The sequence below is a fragment of the Culex quinquefasciatus genome, chromosome 2 (assembly GCF_015732765.1).
Source record: "Culex quinquefasciatus strain JHB chromosome 2, VPISU_Cqui_1.0_pri_paternal, whole genome shotgun sequence".
NCBI lineage: Eukaryota > Metazoa > Arthropoda > Insecta > Diptera > Culicidae > Culex > Culex quinquefasciatus.
The window spans coordinates 167,397,498-167,410,769 of NC_051862.1; the positions used below are offsets into that span (position 1 = coordinate 167,397,498).

At 34.5% G+C, this 13,272-nt stretch overlaps 1 protein-coding gene across 1 annotated transcript in view; it reads left to right on the forward strand.

The window, feature by feature from the left end:
- The window catches only part of LOC6051399 (photoreceptor-specific nuclear receptor), a 66,182-nt gene extending 53,668 nt beyond the window's left edge, over window positions 1-12,514 (forward strand). The window contains exons 7-11 of the mRNA XM_038255763.1: window positions 4,229-4,329; window positions 4,400-4,510; window positions 4,571-4,720; window positions 4,787-4,951; window positions 11,348-12,514. Coding sequence (XP_038111691.1) covers window positions 4,229-4,329; window positions 4,400-4,510; window positions 4,571-4,720; window positions 4,787-4,951; window positions 11,348-11,530 — 710 coding nt within the window. The 3' untranslated portion in view covers window positions 11,531-12,514. The remainder of the gene's footprint in view (window positions 1-4,228; window positions 4,330-4,399; window positions 4,511-4,570; window positions 4,721-4,786; window positions 4,952-11,347) is intronic.
- The last annotated feature ends 758 nt before the right edge of the window (window positions 12,515-13,272 follow it).

A 13,272-nucleotide genomic window follows, 5' to 3' on the forward strand; every position in this document is an offset into this window, starting at 1 on the left:
TGAACATTTTGAAAATTAAAATCCATGTTAAAGCATGTTAACTTTTAAGTGATATTAATATTTATTTTCTTGTAATAACAACATAATTGTATAGTGACATCAGCAAAACTCACTTCAGCTCACGTTAAACGTTAAATTCCCCGACGTGCAATTGCATCCCTCGTCCCTCCCCTGGCGGAGCCGAGCTCAAATCGCAATTAATCACAAAATCGTTTTCCATCGTCAAGTGATTGCACAAAGTTAAGTTGTTTTCCCAAGCAAACCTCACACTTGTGCCTCCACGCCAAGCCACTTCCTGAACAAACACCAGGAAATCCTTGGCACACACCGGTTTCAGTTTCCACCCCCACCCCCCCTTCTGAGTAGCGACTGGGATTGCTCTTTTGCTCACAAAAATGTGCCCCGTTTCCTTTTCTTTCTGCTGGTGGTGCTTGGTGACTAAACGGGCGTTAAACGGCTATAAAATTTCAATGAAAAACTCGTTTTGAGTTTCCTTCGTGCACACACATACACACTGTTCAATTGGAAAAGTTTACCTCCGGGGGTAAGTTTTTGAGAGGGAGTGGAAAATTCAAACGTCCCTCGTTTTATTGTGCACGTGGGAGTGCGCAAACACCCGCACGCAGTCTAACGCGTAACTTTACAGCGTAGGTATTGCGAAACAGTTAAATGATTATTGCTGTAATTTATGCGAGGAAAAAATCGCGGATCACGATACTTATCCTTTTTTTTTTGCTTCTGGGGTTGGTTGGTGACATTTTCCGGCCTCGAAGTTATGGTTTAGTTTTTTTTTCGTTTCCTTTGGGAGTCACGTGGGTGGATTTTGTCATGACTTTTTTGTTGATGAAAAAATAAGGAATGTTGGAAAATGTCACTTACCGAAAATGCACCCACGGTAAGACCTTTTTTCCCCTAGAGAATGTCTTTGAGAAATCAAACAGGGTAAAAGCCTGATTTACAATTTCATGATATGCTGTCGTTGATTTGATCTGTGCAGCTTTTCAACTCAGAAATTGTATCTTCAGTTAACAAAATTGAATAATATAAAATAAACTTAATTTGTATGATTTTCTCACAAAATTATTTTAAATCAATAATAAAAGGCCAACCGTGAACCAAAACTTATTCTCCACTCCCTTTGTGAACAAATGTCCACACACGAAAATGTCTGCTGGATCTCAAGAACTTTTTGGGTAATTTTTTATGACTTTTTTCTTAAGTCATAAGATAATTTTTGCTGTTTATTGCAATCAATATTCAATATTTGTAAACCAAATTTATTGATTGCTTTTGCATTAAACTTTGAAATAAAATTGAAATACTTGTAAAGGGGTTGAATAATAAAACAAACATCAAACACCTAAATAAAACGTCTTTAGCTCATAGATTTTCCAAAACAAAATAAATACTTTGGTTACCTTGTGTAATGTTTTCAATACTTTATATTACAATACAATATTGGGAATATTAGATTTTAAATAAAACATGCTCAAAAATGACTCTCAAAATATATTTGAAAACATTGGAAAAGCCATTTGCCACTTTTTTCACTTTGTAAATCAAAATTTTGAAGATAGAATTTTTCTTTTTAGGGCTTTAATTTTTTTATGGATGAATTTTATAGAAGCAAAACAAAAATAATTATTATAATTGAACTTAAACAAGTATTGATTTGAACGTTTCACGTGCGTTTTAACATTAACAATGTTCTACAAAGTTGTAGAGCAGGCAATTACAAAAAAATATATACATAAACATAAGGGGTTTGCTTGTAACCATCACGAGTTATCACGATTTTACGAAAAAAAAAATGTTTTGAAATACGTTCCATGAAAAAACATTTAACAGAAGTCAATTATAAACCTGAAAACCATGTGGAAACAAAAATTAAAAAAAAAACATTGAAAAACTACTGTCTAAGAGGTGCCCGAAAATGCAAACATAACATATTAAAAATTTGCTCCTAATATGTTAAAGTATTGAGTTGGTTGATGTAAAACAAACACGAGAAGTTTAATTTTTAAGAAAAAACTAAAAAGATCAACCATTTTGTTCAAGAGCTGAAACCAAGTTGGCTTAGAAAAGTTATTTGTAATGAAAAAAATAATTTCTGAATGATTTTATTCGATTCAACATAATGTGTCAAACCATACATTCTCAAACTGGTCACAAGTTTAAAAAAAATATAAGATTGTGGAGTATGGATTCATTTTACTAACTGTTCAGAAACTTTGATGAAAAAAATCTTCTCAACAAAAAATATCAGAGATCTTTTTTTTTGTTTTTTATTACACGATTTGAGCTTATAAAATTAGAAAAAATAGACATTTTCTTGTAGTTGCATGAATTAGTTGATCTTTACACTTATTTTAACCATTAGAGTCACTGTCCTATTCAACTTTGATTAAAAATATGATTCAGAACCAAGATTAGAACAATTTTCAATAAATTTAAAATTGCCCGGGAATTCCCGGGATTTCCCGGGAAATCGGTTGACAATTTCCCGTTTCCAGGTAAATTTGTAACCCCGGGAAATTGGACGCTCTATTTTTTCGTAAAATCGCGATAACTCGTGATGGTTACAAACGAACCCCTTATGTTTGTACATCAAAATTTTTGTAATTGTCTGCTCTACAACTTTGTAAAACATCAGAGCGTTCTAAAAAATAACCCTGAAAAGTAAGAAAAAACACGAAATTTAAAAATGAAAATTTTTGTTATAAATGAAAAAATGACCCTTCTGAGTCAATGAAGATTCGATAAGTACATTAAATTTTCCTTAAAATGACATGTTCTAAATTTTTTAAAGTCGAGTAACGGAAAATGGCAGAGTTTTTAAACTTTTTTAGTGTTTTTCTCAATGAAAAATACGTTTTTTTCGGAATTCTGGGTACGCTATAAAATCGGGCATCTAATTTTACATAAAAGTCTCTTTAACACCAAATTTCTATCTCATCACCGTTTCAGGCTGCAAATTATTGAAAAAAACCTTTTTTTCGCAAGCTCAAAAATGAAAGGGGTCGTACCCAGCCCGGGAACATGTTGACAGCTCCCATACAAACTGAGCGTACCGCCTTTGATATTATCTAGCCAAACATCTGAAAATGGCGAATAGTTTAAATTAATATAGTTTTTGTCTTGTTTCGGTTTAAAACGACAAAATAAGCATTGTGGAATCATTTTCTTGAAAAACTTGTTTTAAGATACGCCACGTTAAAATATTAGTCTCGAACAGTTGGAAGGAGCGTGCCGCGAAAGCCGTCACGAAAAAAAAGTTTCCCGTACAAATTTTCAGTTGCGTATTTAATGGTCGGAATCCGACGAGGCCCACTCGCCATCTGTCGGTGGATACGCGCAACTCACGAAAACTGTCATGTTAGGGGACGGCTGGTCGTACCGCCCCTCCGAGATATCAAAAAACAGACCTCGGATTCGTGATCAGGGTCAAAAGTTATCCCTTAAGACAAAGTTTCACGCAAATCGAAAAGGGGTCGGGGCAACCTTTCCCGATTTCGAGTGTAAATTTGGAATTACATTTGAGAAATTTCATTGCGATAATTTTGTCCCTTAAGCGCCAACCACTTCAAATGTCTTTAATCGGTATATTTTCATCCAGTAGATCTCAATCAGTTTGATTGAAATTTTATTGCACTTTCCACACACCCTCCAGTGCCACCCTGAAGATATCACCCATCACTTTGCCACCAATAAACCATTCGGAAAAGATCTCTCATAAAATAATAACCCATAATTTGATGGCCGTCAGTCGTCTGCCCTTGGAAAGCACAACAACTCTCGAGAAGTAAATCTCTGCTCTTCTCTGTACTCGCAAACAGTCGGCCACTCCGACACTGTATGAAACCTAATTTGACTAATGAAGTTCGGAACGGGGGTCAGACAGACTTCCGACGGTTGGTTTTCGGAAGGGGTTCGGTTTTATGGTTGAACACATTGCTGGCACTACTCTCCGCTCTCTGAAGAGGGGTTGTGCCACATAAAATAACTATTTGTCACTTTTCGGTATTTTAATACCGCATAAATAATTGCTCGCAGCGAAGGGGTGGCAAAATCGTTGTTACTGGGAGTTAGGGTGAGGGTGCCCGTAATAGAGCCGGATTTTACGACGTGGATACGGATATTAATACCCCTTTTTTGAGGGTTATGAAAATATTTAGCAAATTGGAACGAATTATGATTGTTTTCTCCGTGTCCTAATCTCTGTTTTCAGACGACTCCATCGACGTGACCAACGACGAGGACGTTGAACCTGTGCAGAACAATGCCGGCCTACCCGCCCTGGTCAATCATCCCCTGTACGGCCAAAGTCCGGTAATGCACACAGCAGCATTCTTCGTCGGAGAGCTTCAACCAACTAATCCAGTCCTTCTGTCACTTGCAGATGTTCAACTTTCAGGAAACCATCTACGAAACCAGCGCGCGGTTGCTCTTCATGGCGGTCAAGTGGGCGAAAAACTTGCCCAGCTTTGCCAGTTTGACCTTTCGGGATCAGGTGAGGACGGCTGGGTGGAGTCATCCTAAAACGAATTTTAACCAACTTCTTCATTTCCAGGTCATCCTCCTGGAAGAATCCTGGGCAGAGTTGTTCCTCCTGAACGCCATCCAGTGGTGCATGCCAATCGAAACCTCAGCGTGTACGTTGTTCTCCTTGAACGAGCACTGCTCCAGCGTGAACAACTCCGGGATCTTCAAACCCGGACAGGTACGCAAAACCTCAAGCGGATCTAAACATATCTAGAAACTAACCAACATTTCGATTCTAATCCAGTTGGCCCAGGACCTGCGCGTGCTGAACGATACCCTGTGCAGGTTCAAGTCCGTCATGGTAGACCCGGCGGAGTTTGCCTGCATGAAGGCGATCGTGCTGTTTCGGTCGGAAGCACGAGGGCTGAAAGATCCGGTGCAAATCGAGAACCTGCAGGATCAGGCACAGGTTGGTTAACTATTATTGTTTAAAATTAATATGTTTTTTACTCCTTCTGATATAAAAAAAATATAGCGGTGGCACATCAGCATCATACGAAAATATATAATATTTTTTTATTTATTCGAATTGAGCGCTGTCCTTGGCCAAAATAACTTTTCCATTTTCGTTAATTTTATTTTTGATTAGTTGGCCTTTCAAGGAAAAATAATTTGAGGAGCGAAAAAGCCAGCCAAACAATTGAAAAAGTCATATGAAAATGTAAAATGGTGTGTCGGGAATTACAATATATAATTTTTCAAACAATTGGAGATGTTGAACCGTCCCTTTCCGAGGTATGGATTCATAAAAGTAATAACTGGGATTTTCGAAACCAACCTTTGTTTACTAAGACTGCAATACCTTTAGAAGTTGCGTCTTTCAATAACTAAAAAGAAAAATTTATCGATTTGCTACTTTTGAGACCGCCCTAGTAGATTGTAGTGACCCATAAAGCCAAAAAAAAAAAACAAAATATGAGTCTAATTATTTTGGCCCAGATCAAATAATGCCCGACCGAAGAACATTTCGTTCAGTTCGTGGTATTTTGAAATGGAATTGCTGCATTGTTTTCAAAAATACTCTATTTTTATTGTTTTCAAGCTTTTGGTAAGTTTTAAGAGACACAAAAAGCCACCTTTAAAGAAAATTTCAGATAGGGCGAAAAATTCATGACAAAGTGTTTTCGAATAACTTTTGCATTTTGCATATCTGAACTTAGTTGATACGGCCTTTGTTGCTGAGAAATGGCCAAGCAAAGGATACAAACAAGAAAAATTAGATTTTCTCAGTGTTGCCTGACGAGACATTGTTTTTTGTTTATCGATATTTCCGGAACTGATGATCCGATTTTCAACGTTTAAATAACGAAAATTTTGTAAAATTTTTGATTCTTGAATAAAAAAAATAAATCGAAATGAAAATTTCAAAAAACTAGTGTTAATCTTAATTTTATAATTTCAAAATAATTTATGTTGAAATGAACAGAAAGTTGACAAAATTATTGAACATTGAAAATTGGTTCCCGAGTTATCGGTGATCGAATCATAGAATCTTATTTGGCAATACTGAGAATATCTATTTTTTTTGTTTTTTTTTTTATCATTGCATGGCCAGGATATATCTTATCAAGCAAAGGCCGTATCAATAATGATCAAATAAGTAAAATGAAGAAAAATTTCTCAGATTTCCTGATTGTTTTTTTTTTTTTCAAAAATGAGCAAACTAATAAAAAAACTAAAACTTCAAAAAAGATTCCTAAAAAATGCTAAAGCTTCAAAACTTTATGTTTTATAAAAAAAATCTCAATGGTTTTGCCTTCCTCACCTTACTGAGGAAAGGCTATGAAATCACTCGAAAAATGAACTTTTTAATTTGACCTCGTATTTGACGTATACATATCGACTCAGAATCATGTCCTGTGCAAATGTCTGTGTGGATGTGTGTAGGTGGGTGGACAAAAAAAAAATGTCACTCGATTATCTCCGGACTGGATTAACGGATTTTGGCGGTATTAGACTCATTAGATCCGTCTTGGGGTCCCATAGGTTTCTATTTAAAATCAGCAAGTTTAGTTAAGCACTTCAAAAGTTATGCTAAAAAACGATTTTGACGTATGTCCGGAAGATTGTAAAAAGAGTGGTTTTTGCAAGAAAACCTATCATGTTATACATTTTCAGAAAGGTATTAAGAGCGAGTCTACGAGCAAAGCATACCCATCTCGCATCGACCTCACCAATCTGCCTGAAATTTTCAGGGGTTGTTTGTACATATAAAACTAGCATCTGGCCAAAATATGAGCACTCTAGGTCAACGGGAAGTGGGGCAAATCGGAACACAAAATTTGGTGGTTCAAAAACGTTAAAAATCTTAAAATGGCTATAACTAAGGCAAAATTCAATTTAATTTCAAAATTCAAAATGCATCTGAAAGGGCTTAAAAAATGCAACAAAATGCAGGAAAAAGTATCCCAATTGGTTGAATCTGAAGGGAGTTGTTGGCCTTTTAGTGGAAAAATAGCATAATTTTCAAACTCAAATAAAAAAATGTTCCATCCAGATATCAACTCGGTTTGACCTGCAGCTTGTAGGGGACATCTGGGACTACCATCTGAGACTGAGAACGCTTTGGGTAAGGCAGTTTAACATATTAAATAAACACTTTTACTTTTAGTTAATTTTTGGGTTGTAAATTTTTGCTCGGAGGACCCCTTAGATCAAATTTTCCGGTGATAATTTCATGATATTCGTGTTCCTGAGACAATTTTACGATAGAAACATGCACAAATTTTTTTATTTTCATCCATTTTAACCCTTTTAAAAATAAAAGTTAAAAAAAATGAGGAATCTGCCTTTTTTCTGGTGTCATTTAGTATCCTTGGAAACGAACTTGATTTTCAATAAATGTGAATCGAAGATTTTTTTTACTTTCATTTTTAAATGGTTAAAATTGATGAAAATAACAATTTTTATGCATGTTTCTTATGTGAAATTGTCTCAGAAAAACGAATATGATAAAATTATCACCAGAAAATGGGATCTAAGGGGTGTTCCAAGCAAAAATTTACAATCAAAAAATTCACTAAAAATAAAAGTGTCTATTTAATATGTTAAACTGCCTTACCCAAAGCGTTCTCAGTCTCAGATGGTAGTCCCAGATGTCCCCTACAAGCCGCAGGTCGAAGCGAGTTGATATCTGGATAGAACATTTTTTTATTTGAGTTTGAAAATTATGCTATTTTTTTCACTAAAATACCAATAACTGCCTTCAGATTCAACCAATTGCGATGCTTTTTCCTGCGATGCTTTTTGTTGCATTTTTTAAGTCCTTTCAGATGCATTTTTAATTTTGAAATTAAATTGAATTTTGCTCAAGTTACAGCCTTTTTACGATTTTTGACGTTTTTGAACCTTCAAACTTTGTGTCCAGATTTGCCCCACTTCCCGTTGACCTAGAGTGCTCATATTTTGGCCAGATGCTAGTTTCATATGTACAAACAACCCCTGAAAATTTCAGGCAGATTGATGAGGTCGATGCGAGATGGGTATGCTTTGCTCGTGGACTCGCTCTTAATATTCACAAATCAGCAATATTATTTTTGTTGATGATAAGTACGCCATATTATGACAGTTAAATGACAGGAAAGATAGTATTTGAAAAAGAAAAAAAAAATTAACACGCCTTGTATCGCTGAATGCTAAAAGTTAAAATTGTGTCTGTTCCGTTGGAAACTTCTCTTGTTTATGAATGTTTTGAGGAAATGTGCTATTTTTTAGCTCCAGTCTTGAGATATTTATGTTTTTAAAATATTTTAACAAACTTTTTGATACGTTTCATGCCCTCACTAAATTACGATACATATATTGTAAAAGAAATTTCTGAACGATTATTGAAAGCCAGATGGTCCCGGTGGCATTTTTCGAGACGAGATTTGTCTGACTACGCCTTCCGTCGGATGGGGAAGTAAATGTTGGCTCCGGTCTAACCTAGAGGGTTAGGTCGTTAGCTCAATCCAGGTGTAGGAGTCGTCTCCCTGGCTCCTGTCTCGGTGGAGTCGCTGGTAGGCAGTTGGACTCACAATCCAAAGGTCGTCAGTTCGAATCCCGGGGTGGATGGAAACTAAGGTGTAAAAAGAGGTTTGTAGTTGCCTTAACAACCAAACCTTCGGAAAACTAGTTTCGAGTAGAAATCTCGCAATCGAGAACGGCAAGGCAATGCTGTAGGGCGAATAATTTGATTTTTTTATGGAAAGCCATGTTGTTCCTTGTTAAATTATGATATTTTTTTGTAAATCGGACCAAATTCAAGCAAATTAATGATAATGGGCCAATATGGATTTGTAAAGTGCCCACCATTGAAAAAAGGCCAATATCCACTTTTAGCAAAAACGAAATATTTGCACAAGGTGGCACAGGATGTTCAAACGCATCATCTGAAACATGAATTTCACTGAAATAGTGTTCAGATTTGGCTGCCGATGCGAAAGATCAAACCGCTGCCACTCTTATGGGAAATTGCCTTGACGGAGATTTGGTGACAAACACTAAAACTTGTTTTTCTCGGAATACAGTAGTTGTTCGGTAACTGGGCTGAGAACGTAGCCCAGTCACCGAATGTTGCTCGTTAACTGGGCTGAACTAATAATAACGAGGGGACCACCGATGCATAATATTTTCCAGATGAAATATAAAAATAAAAGTTACTCAAATTTATTTACAATGCTTACTTTTCATATTTCTTTAATTCTGGAGTTTTTTTTTTTGAAAGGTCCAATAAACCAAATTTCCAGTTTTTGCTTATTGGGTGTTTTTGAAACCGCCTTGAGTCAGGGGTGTTAAAAAACACGCAAAAAGCAAAAATTCAAAATTTGGTTTATGTTTACATTTGAAATTAACATGATGGACTGTTGTTTACAAATCTACATTGGCTTACTTGCATTGTTTTGCTTGGATTTTTCTAAATATCATCAAGTTTTAGAAAAAAAAAAAAATCAAACAAAATTAACAAAATAAAGAAATGTTTGAAGATTGTTCTGAACTTTTTTCCAATTGTTAGACGTAGCAATTTATTAAGTAATTGAATATTCTTTCGTATTAGCAGGGTGGCCACTCAAGTCGGGAAATCGGGATTGTCGGGAAAAAGTCGGGAATTCGCCAAAATCCGCTAAAAATCGGGAAAAAGTCGAGAATTTGTGATTTTTTGTCAGAAAGTCGGGAAAAGTCGGGAATTCCAAGCATACCTGCCTAATCTATTTTCTAATTCTTGAATAATTTTGTAATATTTTTAACATAGAACCTTTTGAAAAGTAAGCGAGAATTCTTCTTAAGTAACTTACTTAAAATTTAAAGTTTCTTTCACTATTTCAATTTATATGATAATTGAAAGTTTTTTTTAAGACATTAAAAATACTTATAAACTCTAGATGCATTTGACACAGAATTTTATATAATTTTTAATGAATCAAAGGTTTTTAAAATTTATTTTTGTTTATCAAACATTACCTCTTGTTTTTACTCTAACTTAAAACAACAACAAAGTTAATGAAAAAATATTTCAAAAATTGAGTTTAATTTTAACGATTATGGCTAGCGTAAACGTATGATTCTGTTTGATTTGATCACATTGATTGAATATTTGATAGAAGATTCCAACTTGAGTTAGGCATTTTTTTGTGGTAAATATTTTTAACTTTTGAACTAAATTCATTAAGTCATTCAATATTTTTTCCAAATGATTCCCTTGAATTTTTTGTGAGTATGTGTAAAATACTTTTGATAAAGCTTGATTTTCAGTTATCGGAAAACTTAAATATCGAAAAAATCATTTAAAAAAAATCTTTTTTTATTTATTCAGAACGAACATTGTTTTGAAAACATGAAAAAAATGCAAATATGTTAAAAGATTTTTTCCTTCAAACATTTCACATAAAATAAGTTGTAAAACATAAAATCTTATCAAACTGTTTTTTTTTTTCATTGAAAAAAATTAAGCAGTTGAATACTGACAACTAGATAAATCAACATAAATTCAAACAATCAACAACAAAATTTACAAACTTTCAAAGGAAACTTTGTAAAAAAAATTTATACGAATTCCTCGATATTTTCAAAAGTATTTTAAAGCATAACAGCAATCATTTTTAAATTAGTTAAATATTTTAAATTTAGTTATCTTTAACTTTTTGTCAATTCCGTCAATTCCAGTTGAAACGAAGTATCAAACACTATAGTTTTGCCAATTTAAAAAATAAATATTGAAATTACTAATATTATTAAGCTTTTGGTTATTTTTCAAAGACTTATTGTTTATGTTTCTATTCGGAATCAAAATATTGAGTGCTTCAATTTTAAGGGTTTATTTTTAGAAATTTTTTGTTAAGTTTCTGTTTATCGAAAGTTGTCGATGGTTTTTTTTCATTTCATTCATTGGATTGTTTTGGCAAAAACATCAGTGCAGTAATTATCCTAAGCTGAGATATGGGGTACCTTTCAACAGCTGACTAATTCAAACAGTGTTTAGAGTTTACTAGTACACGGGAGAAAAATTGAGCAGGGGAAGGAAAAAAATACAAAATAACCTTCGAAATTGCTTGTCGATGGTTTTATTTTCTTTAAATTCGTTTAGTTTTTTTATGGTTTATATTGACTTTTTATAAGGAGTTTTTTGTTTGAAAACATTCTTTAGATAAGAAATGCCTATTATTTGAGATCCTGGAAAAGTCGGGAAAAAGTCGGGAATTCCAAAATGAGATTTGAGTGGTCACCATGTATTAGTTACAAATTAAAACGCTATTTGACAGTGAATTTAGATAAAAATGTACTAGTTTTCAACCGATACTAACACATTGCTTTATTCTCTCTCTTCCAGGTCATGCTAGCGCAGCACTCCCGCACCCAGTTCCCTGGCCAGATCGCGCGCTTCGGCCGGCTGCTGCTGATGCTGCCCCTGCTCCGGATCATCAACTCGCACAAAATCGAATCGATCTACTTCCAGAAAACCATTGGCAACACCCCGATGGAGAAGGTCCTTTGTGATATGTACAAAAATTAGTGGCGGCCCAAAAGCTCTGTGAAAGAAACCGGATCGTTAGACTAGCCTAAAGTAATCGAAATTATGTAGTTGAAAAAAAGAAGAACTGCACAAAAACAAAACATTTTATTCAAACACATCTGCGAGTAACAGCACAAATAAAAAGCGCTTCAATTATTGATAAATTTCAAACTGTCTGTTGGTGGCAAATTTGCGCACGAAATAAAAAAGCATCACTTGCGTAATTATTAGAACTTTTTTCCTCCCCTTCATTTTCATTCGGTGACAAGGCTAACCTAATCGAACAACACCGGCTAAAATCTAAAATTTATGCAAACCACTCATTCGCAAATTTCCACCACCAAAACAAAGCCCACCCCCACATTTGGACTCGGAAAAGCTCTCGGCCACCACATTTGCTCGAGCTCGTGCGTAAATTATTATGCGGTCACATTTCATGTCACGTGTGTGTGTGTGTGTGTGTGTGCGGTTGCAGGGTCCGATTTTTCTACGGGGTTTTTCATTTCACCACACAGCACAGCCAACACAGCGGGCACACCAAATTTTGTCTAATCGGAAAAGTGTCTGCAGCGGCAAAGCTGCCGTGTGCGGGAATTTTCCGGCTTTGCAGGTAATCAAATTAGAGTTGTGGGAATGTGTGCAAAGACTTTTTTTTGTTAGATTCAGTTGGAAATTTTATGATCAGTTAACGTGTTCAAATTAGCAAAATGCCAAAGTGGAAAAAAGCGTAATTACAAAAAAAACTCGCAATTAGTCAAAAATCTAGCTTAAGTTAAAATGTTTTCGTGCAATGGATTCGTGAGTTACATTTTATAAGCTGTATATTGTAGATTAGAAAGAGAGGCGGTTGAATTTCAAAACAGAACAAAACTCAACCATTAGAATTTTAACGGCACACGTGAACTGCACAAGCACAACACTTAACACACATACAAAATGATATTCCATTTCTGCTGATATTGTACAGATTTATGACGTAAATAAAAAAAAAAACAAGAAATATATTTTTCAATACCTCAAGAAAGAAATCCATTTGGTTTGTTTATTTGTTCTCCTCATGCCACTGCAGCAGTTTCGTTTAAAAAAATCAGCTTCCAGTGGTGTATTAATTTTTAATTAAACTCAAACATTTTTAACCTTTTAACTAATACATAGAAACTTATCAAAATAATCATTTTAGTAAAATTTTTATAATGTGTGTTTAAACCAGACTTTTAAACATGTTAAAGCATCCCACGACCTTTGAGCTGGTACCAAATTCATTGAACACAAACTTCAAAAAATGTTTGCACTGTTCTTATCTTAAAAAATCTTTCAAAAACTTTTAACAGGTTTGACCTTTTATTCAACTGTTAACTCAAGACTTAAATTTGAAAAGGGCCATACTTTACTTTTAAGACCCTTTTCAAAAGTCAGTCTAGAATTTAAAATTCTGATAATATTTGTAACGTAATGAACAGAAAAATTTTCGTTAGCTTCATTTATTACATTAAAAACGTATAAATAGTTGCAGATGAATCATCTCCGCGGTAACTTTACGTAGTAAGCCTGGCCGTTTTAACATTTGTGATATTTAAATGCATTCTAATATTGTTTTTTAAAGTTTTTTGTATTTTTTTTGCCTTTAAAACATCACATTTTTTGACATGGGCAACCACGGGGACCATTGAACTTAACAATAAAATTGATAAATATTCGGTATGATTTTTTTTTGTCTGCTGATTTACCTAAAAACGGTGCTT